The following is an 11,866-nucleotide window of genomic DNA, read 5'->3' on the forward strand; positions in this document are numbered from 1 at the left end:
AGTTCTCCAACTCACTGTGGGTTCCCTTTCACCAGGTAAAAGATCTTAGCTTAGGAAAAGTAGTTAAGTCCTAGACCACCCCAATCTTGGCTGACCTGACAACTCAGAAAACTACCACCACCTTGTTTTCCATCAAGTAAGCAAAATCAAATTTTAAATATACTTACTTTCCTACTGAAAATAATGGTTTGGGGAAAAAATATTAGCCTCAGAGGCTGAGCATAGTTGTGCCTTTAAAGAGCTTCATGACTGAGAAAGATGATGCAGACAGAGAGGTTAAGAGCTGTGATCTGAAGGCAGCAGCCATAAAGACATATTGGCACAAGCACGTCAAGACTCACCAAAGTTTATTTTTTTGCTGGGGCAAAAATGCCTTAACATATTCTGTGGGACACAAGACAAACAGAGAGGGTAGGCTTACAACTAGGGATCAGTACTGTTCCAGTGGGACTATCTGCTTTTCAGGTTGGGGCTGACTACTGCCCAGACAACCCAGACTGTGGGGAAAAAGCAGTTTGGTGTGCACCTGTATGTCTGTGCATGTACCCTGTGCCCAGAAATGTCTGTGATCCAAGGAAGTGTGTGGGCCAGTGGAAAGGGAAATATGCAGCTCATTAAGGGGGGGAGACAGAGGGAATGCAATGTGGCAGACCCACTGTTAATTTTGGATATCACCCACAGTAAAGTTTTCATTAATTTTCAGTTGTGCTGTTTCTCCACTTTCTCCTTGCCAGGCTGTAGGAAATAATCAGGTATATTCTCCAAAAAATGGGGAAAACTAAGCTGACAGACTAACATAATCACACTCAAAACCAGAGATAAAGCATTGGCACTATCAAACTGCTTTGCAGATAAAAGATTTGATAGGTGACTTACTGCCTTTGAGCTAACAACCACAACGATATGCAGGTCCTATGGGTAAAGCTCTCACTAGATGCTATGCTCTGTGTTATGGATTTCATTATTATTACAATAATACCTGGAATCTTACCTAGGGACAACACATGGACTGTAAAAATGAGGCAATGCTCATTTCCTTAAATACTATAATATAATTAGTGAAAACAGACAAAACCACCCAGAGGTAAAGGCAGACCTGCTCTGAACCTACAGCAGAGGCAAAATCCAGTTAGGATTGTAGCTAAGAAACCCTATGTATCGTCTTTTAAAATCCCTTGCTTTTCTAACCAAGACTATGGCAAGCTGAGTGAATCATCTTGACTGAAAGCATCCAAAAAATACACCAAACAAGTCTTTTTATCAAAAAACATGGGTATCACAATGAACAAAATGGATAGCAAATAAAATGCTAGAGCACAGATGGAGCTGCCTACCTCCCCATCTCCATATACCACTGTGCCTGACCAGTAACATACAATTAACAGCAAATTAATGAGTTTATTAGCAGAGACTAAACACTGCAATAACAAACTTGATTCAGTACTCAGCAAAATCTTGCCAATTAAGTTGTCCATCAGAGGGCTGATGAATGGGCATTGCTAATGGGATTTCTGTTGTTAAGAGGCAGAAAGATGGACTAAGGGAATCCGCACTCTTGCGCTGCTTATCAGTCACACCTAAAAAGGCACCGCTTACAGGTCCCCACCCCCAAATATAAATAAGATGCTGCTGCCAAGAGAGCTTGAATCTTTCACTTCATTAGATTTGAAATAGTGCCTGCTGTTTTTCTGCAGGTTAATAAGCCAAGAGATTTGCCCAGTCCACTGGAGACATTCCTCATGGTTTTGGAAGAGTGCTTTTTTAAAAACACATTTCACTACTAAGCCTGACCTGTGCAAGTAATAACAAAAAGAAGTAAGATCAATTATTTGGTGAGGGTGGAAACGATCTCCTTAAGAATTCAGGAACTGGAAAGCAGATCCTGCCGCTAACATAAATCGGGTAGTATGCAACTCCCTATCAGTGGAGCAACACATACAGCAAAGGAAGGACTTGCTGGGAGTACCCACGGCAGAAGCTTTGCCTCTTGGAGCACAATTATCTGTGTAAGAGTAAGCGGTGACTCAGTCAATATTGTTAATATTGTGCCTCTCTGCAGCTACTCCATGCATACTGACACAGTGCAAGGGCATCTGCCTTTCGGCCTGATTAATATTATCTTTTACAATTAACATTACATTTTAAGGAGAAAAGTAACAGAGGAGAAAAAATGGCAAATGACAGGCAGAGCCATAGCTCTGCACAAGGATTCCCTGGGGCTGGTGAAGGGCTCCAGCTATCGCCAGGGACAAGTGTTCCTAGGAAACTGGGAGTCGTGCTGCCCTTCTGGAACACGGCCTAACCAGTTATCCACCGCCATGTAATTTCAAAACGCATCTCAAAAGAAAGCTGGCAAGAAAAAACTTTTAATTGTTTAAACTTCTAACTAAATAATGTGTGCATGTGGAGGCGGTCGTAGTGAGTTTTTGCCATTTTTTTCCTTCCCAAGAGCTGCCTCCCATTACAATCATTTATATGTTAGGATTTTTTTATTTTACAGCAAGTATTTTGGTTTTGTACATAGAATTAATTTAACACTTCCCATTGACTTAGTATGGTTAGCCTCTTCTTCCCACAAGGCTTTTTAAGTTTTATTGACATGGACATTTATTCACTTAAGAAAGCTGTTTCTTTATTAAGTGCTCATTTTAGAGGCTCTGGGTGACTCTTAAGTGGATACAAAATATCTGCTCTTTCAGAAGATGAGGGAGGGAGGTCTTTAAGTTTTCAATGAGAGCCACAATGGCAATACTTGGCAATTTTTCAGACCAGAGGCAAACACATTTCTTTGACAAGAACACAAAAAGATACTCTTAACTCCCATGTGATATGGTAACCCCACTTAAGATATTTTAACCCCTTGTCAGCCAGAGTTAGAAAAACTTAAACCAGTTTTCTTTCAACAAATTAATAAATTGTCCATAGAAATATAGCTTCTGATCACTCTCAAATGATTTATTTAATGTTAAAACAATCCCTACCCATATTTTATTTTGCTTTCAAAGTAGTCTGAAAAGAGCATTCTACCCACAGAAAATTTGTTTGACTAGAAGAATTATATATAAACATATAGAGATGAGAATAATTTTTATACATATATACACACACACACACATGTACACATGCACACACATCTCCTTCTGGCCAAAACTAGTTGGAATGTCTTAATTCTGGCATGTAAAACTTGGGAAATGGTCCATAAGCAAGCTCCCTGAGAACATGGAATATGAATTGTAACCAACAAGCTCTTCCTCCATGGAGTATCACAGGTGGTGCAGAAAACCAAACACACCTGAAACAGCTCAGTACTTCCACAAATTTAGGCCACAGTTTTATCTGTATTGCTGTAGCACTGAGGTGTCCCCAGCAGTTTAGAGCTCTGTTTTATAGAAATGTATAGAAAACACATAAACACAACTGAATTCTTGTTAAAAACAACTTAAGGTATCATGAACATAAGAGGCATTGAACAAGCAAAAGAAACAAACTGAGACCACATGAGGCAGGTTACAAGAAGCAACACTATTTCAGGGCTTGCATACACCAGTTTTTAAGCAAGGCCATGAAATTTAACATCAATTTTATGTAGCATAAATACTTGCAAAGTTAAAAATAACACATGCATAAAGGCAGAATCCAAATGGGTTTACATGTTCTGGAAACGACTCCCAGTTTAAATAGAGCAAGTCTAACAAACAGATGGTTAAATAAGAACATACTGTAAATAATTTGGAAGCTTAAGCAAGTGATTGCTCAGGACTATTTTCTCTTCAGAATCATCAACATTTGATTCTCTAGCTGTGTAAGACAGAGTAAGTATCAGTGTCCAAACTGCAGTCTCATCCAAAAGGTACCAAATTCCAGAGGATGACCTTTGCAATCAACATGGTATCACACAAGACTCCCACTAGACAATCCATTCCATATGCAACTTTGTGTTGAAAAGTGACTGATCTAATTTCAAGATTTTTTTTTTTAATACAACTTCTCTAATTACAGAAAGCTAGCATCATGGGTCCTCTTTCCAAATACTATTGCAATATCTATTCTAAAAAGATTTATTGATCAACATTGTAGGCCACCAAAAAGACAATTTATTGCACTGAGCTAAGCTACATAATTATAAATTACATGCAGACTAAAGCAATATAAAAAATAACAAGGAATGCCACTGATCTTAATCTATTCCATGTAGAAATAAAGGTCTCACTACAGCTGATCTATGAATTATTCTTGCAGTGCAAAAGGAATTACTCCAAAAGCTTTTCTATTTCTTCACTGCTTTGTATCAAACTGCTTGCTTAAGCAGCCCTGAGGCCCATGCTTAAGCTTTTGATCTATACCAATTTAGAGTCAATAAATGCCACCTAGTAACTACTGTACCTTGTAGAAAAGTCGAGAGGTCTGAAAGCTACAGTGAGTTCTAGGAAGGGAAAGTCTGCAAGCTGGTGTCTTACAGTTTGCAAACTTATTGGCACAGGGTCCTGTGCAGACATGCATATGTGAAGAACGCCTACCATATTCTGCAATGGCCAGAAGTGCAAATAAATAATAATGTCATCCTTCATTAAGTAATGAGTCATGTGTACCCTGCATTTGTAAAAATGGCAGAGAATCACGGCACAGGATGGAATGGTTATCAACACCCAAGCTATTAGATCTTGCTACTGAAACATGAACTACAATATAAAATATTTAGCTGTATTGCAGTTTTTCCACTTCATTTTTTGTGTGAGCTTGCACTCTGATATTCATAGAAGAAAGAATGATGTCATTTTATTAACCTCATAACCACTTACCGCCAACAGAAAAATAAAAACATTGGAATGACCATCTGGCATGAAGTTTCTGTTTCTCTTAAAAACATGTCTATATTTTCTGTTTCTCAAGACACCAAGGACAAAAAAAAAAATAAATCTGCCTTCTGACAAATTTTACAGCACCAAAGTGAGGAAAATAGAACTAAAATAAAACATAACTACTTAGTATTTGGAAATTTGAACATGAAAATGCTATACTGTCAGAAGCTCTCCATATAACTATGTGTACATAGCTTCCACCATCAGACTATTTGACCTACTTATTGCCAGGAGCCACTAAAAATGCCAGATACTTTTGTTAAATATTACAGTGTTCTCTTTCTCATGATAGCAAAGCTTTGAAAAAAGAAGAACAGAAAAGAACCTGTAAAATTTAAAAACCAACCAAGTCATCATTTGAAAACAAGTAAGTTAACTTTAGAAGGTAATGACTTCGATAGATACATCACATATTCTATATTGAATTCACACGTAATGACAACTTTGATTTATAGATAGATGGAAGACCATCTTGCAAGATCTATCTTTGCTTGCTAATTGGTATTACAGCACTGTATTTATTTTCCTAAGCAGTCAAGGTGATGCACAGTGCCCACCCGTATGTTCTTGGCAAGCAGTATAGAAGTAACACTTGCTAGGTAGGCTGATCATGAGCTCAAATCCAAGAGCAATGGTACAGTGTGTGTGAGGTGACGGTACACACTGTCACATCAGTTGAGTAGCTGTCCTCAATATCTGCCAGAAACATGCCATTTCCATACTCACTGATGACATTTCTGATGGGAGATGCTATGTGGGAGCACTGGCCAGGTCAGCAAGGCACTTACCTCACAGACAGTACAGGACATGAAAGGAGTCAAAGCTCAGAGGGGACTTGGTCCCAATTCAAGAGGCTTTAAGTCTGAGAAGTCAGACAATTCAAATAGGTGAAAGCTGAGAGGATTTTTATCTGGGTATGCATCGTAAAGCCAGTTATAGCCAACCAGAACAATATTGTACACAGTTTAGACTCTAGTTTTTCATCTATAGAATGAAACTGAGATTATATTCAGGATTTTTGGGTTTGGTTTGGTTTTGTGGGTTTGTTGGGTTTAGTTTGGGGGTTTTTTGATATGACCTTTAATTCCAATTATTCTTGAGATTATGTGACATTAATCAGCATCACAAAACAAAATTTTGACATTACTAAGATCCAGTGGTAGTATCATGGCTTCTAGGTCAATGTTGAAGCTGTCTAATTTCCCAGTAAACTGTGAAATGCTGGTCAGTAGGTGCAAAAACTTTATGCCACAAAAAAGCCCCAAGAAGCAAAAATCCCCTCCCCTACAGTAACAATGAATTTAATAATCTTTCAGATTTCCTTACTTTGGGCAATGCAGTTATTTTAAGAGAACAGTGCTGGTACATTTGCAGTTGCAAAATTAAGTTCAGCCCAGACATCTCAAAAAAAGAAGAGAATGTCCTCATCCTAAAGAAGAAACAGACCCCTCCCCTTTTGGGGGGAGGTCAAAGTAGCTGTTTGCTTTTAACAGTCCTGGTGCAAAAAACTGCCTGACAAAGTATGAGTTGTTTGTAATGAATAACGCAAGAAATATCAATAATGCTGTGGAAGAGATTTTTCTTTTAGTTTGAGTTATTACTAGTCATTGTATATTAGGAAAGTCATCTACACTAGGAATTTTCTACCAATGGAATCCAAACACCATACACACAGGACCTGGCATTTTACATCCACTCAGTTTAGCAGAAAAAGTTTGCATTTAAAAACGTGCAGCAGACAATTAACTGAGGACAAATGGAATGAACCTTTAGCTGCCGTGCAATGCCAACTGATACAACTCTTGCCAGAATTTGCTGCCACGCAGGAATGACAGTTCTAAGAGTAAACTTTTTAGCATGACAATGTCTTTGCTCATGACAACCTACAGAATCTTGGAATCAACTTAAATCCTCCCCCTCCTCTTCTGTTTCACTCCAAAGTACAGCAGCAGAATTTAAAATTGCTTGGAGGAATGTCTGTTTTCTTTGCGGGGAAATGCATTTCAAGAACTCCATATGCTATTTTAGAAACTTGATCTGATAAACTTGCTTGCACTGAATAAAACCCAACCTGGGGATTTAAGTGGATGGGGCTATTCATAAAACAGACTACTACTCCATATGAGAAATACTTTACTCTTAAATCTTGAGAGCAAGATTATGCCAGAAGGATGCAGCCAATTCTAAGAGGTAGCATCCAACCTGGGGAATTTCAGAGCAGTATCCTTCACACAGCAACTGCACTTTCCCTTGGGGCACATTATGCCCCCACTCACACTGTCTACTGCTGCTGGATATTTATAAACTGAATTTGGAGGCAGAAATCCCTGCTCAGCAAATATATGAGTAGTATACATTGAAAACAACAAAAATATTTTTTCTCTCACAGTGTCACATTTTGTTTAACCTCTGAAGAGAGCTGCTCTTCTTGTGTTTTTATATTTCATGTACCTCTACTGCTTAATAAACCTCTGTGAAACTCATAAATTTGAGAACAGGGCATATAGCTAAACAGAGCTGAAAAGTATGGAGTGACAGCACTCTTTCTGTTATCTCCCTAGATTTTAAATCCTCACTTGAAGGAAAACAAGGCAGTCACATGAGGAGTACAGGGGAGTTGCAGACAGCGTGGTGCAGCATTTAGCTCATGTTCCCCTTCCCACCTATCAGTTTTATGGATAGTCAGAAGTAGAAAAATAGAAAGAGGACATCAAGAGAAGGAAAATACGATGGGGTGGGATATATGCTTGGTCAATAAGATATACTGTTTCAATTCACAAAGCATGTAAAACTTCTGGGTAGTAAAAGCTCCATTGTGTGCAGAGGTAGAACAGCAGAACGCAGAGAAAACTTGTGATTGACAAGATGAATCATTCTGACGCATGACTCAACCCAGCACACAATCCCCTTTCCTTTGAGGTCAAGGCCATGATCCCATCAAAATCCAGTTTTGCTCTCAGACCATTCATCCATCCGAGTTAAGGAGAGGACAACTCTGTAGTAAGTATGCAGCTGCACTGACTTTCAGCGGACTTCCAGTCAAAACCAAACTTCCTTGCTGGAGATGTAAAAAATTTGAGACAACATAGGTCTGAAAAATGTAGTTACAAATCTTTAGTTATGATAAAATAGTGGAAGTGGGCTGCTTCCTACTTCTACCAGGCCATTTTTAGAACTGTGTACCTGCAACATCAACTGAAAGGAGTGAATTGAGGAGTAAAGAGAAGAAGAAAAATGGAAGAGGCTATTCAATGTAAGAGTTAGACTAAAGGTTTCAAGTCAACAAAGTGTTTTTTCTGAAAAGCACAAAGTAGACTTAGCAGAGAATCATGAGACCCATCAGAGAGATCCAGTAATGAGAGAAATTCCAAAACTGTGCAGATTTATTTTTTTGGGAAATCTGAGAATTCTAACACCAGCGGTTTCTATTGGGTTATCTCTTTTGGCATCAGCTGGAGTCTGACATGCATCCATCAGCGAAAAATCTAGAATTCCAACACTGTCTGAGTCTAATAATATTACTCCCAGTAGATCTTTCACTAACAGTTGTCTTCTATGTGATTCCATTATAGGATGGTAACAATGCTACTTTCATGTTGAAACAATTCCTTTTTATTGAGGATTTTTGAAGACTTATTATTTTAAAATACCTGAAACATAACAAGATATGCTAAAGAATTTCTCAGTAATACTGCTCAAATGAACTACCATGGCATCCATTTTAGTGCAGAGCGCTATGTACCAACCATTCACAATGTAATATCCTAGTTGATTTTTTAAAATAAAAATATCTCTGATGTCTTCTGGGTCTCTCAGTATTTTGCTCTTCCTGCAAACCCTTGTCAACAGATCAGAGACAGGCCATATGCTCAGAAGCAGATAATGCATGTCAGACTCTGTCTTCAAAATAGTGACAGTAAAAGGATACATGCTGTGCAGATTGTGTAATTCAAAATAATTGTTGTTTGAACTACTGAAAATGAGTATGTGCTTAAGGAACAGTTACAAATGTTAGCCTAGAAAGTTTGCTTTGGCTAAGACATTTTACCTTAATATGATGGGTGGAAGGCAGTGGGTATAATCCAAAGCCACCTACAATTCTGAGAGTGCTTGTTATACATTTCTTCTTTATGAAATACATAGTTTGGTCGTTTCTTCTGTTTTTCCACTCCCTGATGATTTACAGCATGGTTTTTATATAGGCGGCTGTCTGTTGTTGTGAAAACAATGCTGAGCTTGCAGCTTTATTTTGATTCTAAAGCTGAATTGGTTTTTAGATGGAACTTAGCCAGCTTCTGAGAAGAGCTGTGTGACATGAGTCCCTGCAGGAGAGGAGGAGACTACGGGCTGTCAGTCCCGTGATCTAAAGTCCAGACAAACCAAAGAATGGCTGCAGTGAGTTCTTTTACCTGCAATGTGTTTGTTTCTTAACTAGAGAAGGAAGGCTACCTGTGTTCTTCAAAAATATTTCAGTCTTACCAAGAGAGAATAGTTTTTTACATTAATGCAGACAAGAGCTTGCTACTATTTCAGTTTTGCATTTTTTTTCCCCCAAAATGTTGCAGAAATTCATTGACTACAAAGCTATGAAGTACGGGCTGAGTCTTCTCAAAGGACCAGGGATTATATCCTGCTGCCAGAGATTATGGGGAGAGTCGGGTTGTTTCTTTGTTTTCAACATCTAGACAAAGGCAGTTAATTTTTACAAAAGAAGTATCTGGTTTTAGTTGAGGTCCACACTATGCACTTCACTCATTCAAAGCTGACTCTAACTTCATGAGAAGTTAGCTCATGAAGACTTGCCTCTTGCTAGGATTTAAGAAGATGGTTCCTCTAAAAACCAACACAATGGCAGAAGGGACAGCTCAGGAAGGAAAGTTTTGAGCTTTCCCTGAACTTCAGCAGAAATTAACTCTATTAGGTTCTTAGAAAAACTCCTCCTTTGTTTGGTACATCTCCAAAGGTTAGTAGGATAGAGTTCAATGTACCACTAACTCTTCATTTCCTGAGAGAAATCCAAGTGTGATACAAAATGTTATGTAAATAATATTGTGGTCACCAACAGGATGCCGTAAAAAACGTGGCGGTGGGAAAACCTGTGGGCAGATGACAGCTGTGAGCAAGAGAAACCTCACTCTCTTGGTGCATGGAATTTCCTACTATGCTTTCATCTGCTCAATAAGTTACAGAAGTTTTATACTCACATAATAACGAAGTCCTCTCTGCATTTGATTCAGCATGTTACCTCAACAAGCACCTTCAGACTGATAGCAATAATCCTATCCAATGCTAAAAGTTATATCATCTTGAAATTTCATATAGATGTAAAATTGTCACCCAATTCAGATTATTTATATACTTCACCTTTAATGTCTACCCTACTCTAATGTCTGTAAGGAACAGCTTTTTAGCAAGACATCCAACATGCTTCATAAAAAATACAAGCTACAGAATTCAATGAGAATTCAAAAAATTAAACAAAACTTTTTTACTTAGGTCAAATAAATTCACATAATATGTACCTGCAGAAGTACTCTCTCAAAGGCAAGGAAGTTGTCCCATTTGGAAGTCTGGGGGTGTTTCAAAGTCTGGACCACAGCCAGCGAAAGCTGTAGAAGACCACAATGGTTCTCCAAAGCTTTGAGATTATTTTTGAAAAGCTGAATGTATGAGCTGAGCTGTTCTGGGGTGACTCTGCCTGCGGAAAGGAAAACAGGACACAGCATTCAGTGGCGGTAAACACAAACCAAATAGATTTTTTCAATTATAGCGAATGGGCTATAGAGGTCTTTAGAGGCTCACTCCACTACGGGCCTGATCCTAGCTTCACTGCAATCACCCGGAGCTTTAAGCTGCAGCAACAGGCCAGGACAAAGACTTATTTCATCCATGAATTGTGGCTTAAGGTATGTGGTATGGCAGGTATTTAACAATACACAACAGATGCTGACATAAAGCATAATACCATTTTTTTGTTTTCAGACATGGAGAGACATTCATTTAAGCTAAGAAAATAATATTTGATGACTACTTCTAAACAATGGTTGATCTTTCTATTGTTATCAGAAGTCCAATGGGAATTTGTAAGCCTTTTACCTTACACCAAACCCACCCCCTCCAGCCACTTCCTGAGGGTGCATTTTTGATCAGTGTTGACTCAAAAAGTAAGAGATGATGTTAATGATTCAAGGAACTGGTTTCTGGAGCTGTTCTTGGAAGGGACATGTCCAAGGCGTGACTCTTCAGTTTCTGAGTTGCAGTAAGCATAGCGTGATTTCACCCGTTATTTCAAAATAAACGCCCTGGTGCCCATACATTGGCCTGTATAGCTCTCCTTAATAGAAGAGCATGAAGGGAGTCATTCAGGCCACAAAAACATTACAGAATTAGCAGTTATTCCATCCAACATTAAAGTGCCAGCTAAACTGCTCAACCAATTTATATTTTAGAAGTGATCTGTTCCAGGAAGGAAGGTCCACAGTACCTTAGAAAAGGGTAGGTCCACAGTACCCCAAGAAAATCATAACAGGACATCACACATACCATCAACACGCAAGCAAAACCAGTGTCAAAACACCATCCTAAATGCAAGTCTGGACTAAGATCCATTCCAGGCCTGTTTCCCGATTCCTGGCAGCCTCTGCCAGTAACAAGTCATCTTCCTCAAGCAAACCAGACCTAAAGAGCAGGAACATGTGAGATGGAGTGAGGAGGATCCTTTAACTTAAACAGGACAAGCTTTGGTGCCAGGAAGGCACTAGGCTGATGCTAGGCAGTTCATGGCTTACACCATAAACTGATCATTTTGTTCAGTATCTTTCCCTAAGGGAAAGATCTTGTAAGACAGCCACTGTGTTTCTTCTCTGCGTTTGGTTATATCATTACTTTATAAGGCTCTCCATTTGCCTCCATCCTTTCAATATCATATAAATGGCAAATAAATGATTCCAACAGTGAATAAATGTTGAAAGCTTAGTTTCAGTGATACCAAGGACGGTCTTTGGAAG

General features: G+C 38.7%; 1 protein-coding gene across 1 annotated transcript in view; it reads right to left on the bottom strand.

Moving 5' to 3' along the window:
• The window catches only part of SCFD2 (sec1 family domain containing 2), a gene marked incomplete at its 5' end in the record, with an annotated part of 202,620 nt that overhangs the window by 137,448 nt on the left and 53,306 nt on the right, over positions 1–11,866 (bottom strand). Inside the window, one exon of the mRNA XM_009642330.2 lies at positions 10,382–10,557. Within this exon, the coding sequence (XP_009640625.2) occupies positions 10,382–10,557 (176 nt within the window). The remainder of the gene's footprint in view (positions 1–10,381; positions 10,558–11,866) is intronic.

Source organism: Egretta garzetta, unplaced genomic scaffold, assembly GCF_000687185.1.
Source record: "Egretta garzetta isolate BGI_Z169 unplaced genomic scaffold, ASM68718v1 scaffold557, whole genome shotgun sequence".
NCBI classification, from domain to species: domain Eukaryota; kingdom Metazoa; phylum Chordata; class Aves; order Pelecaniformes; family Ardeidae; genus Egretta; species Egretta garzetta.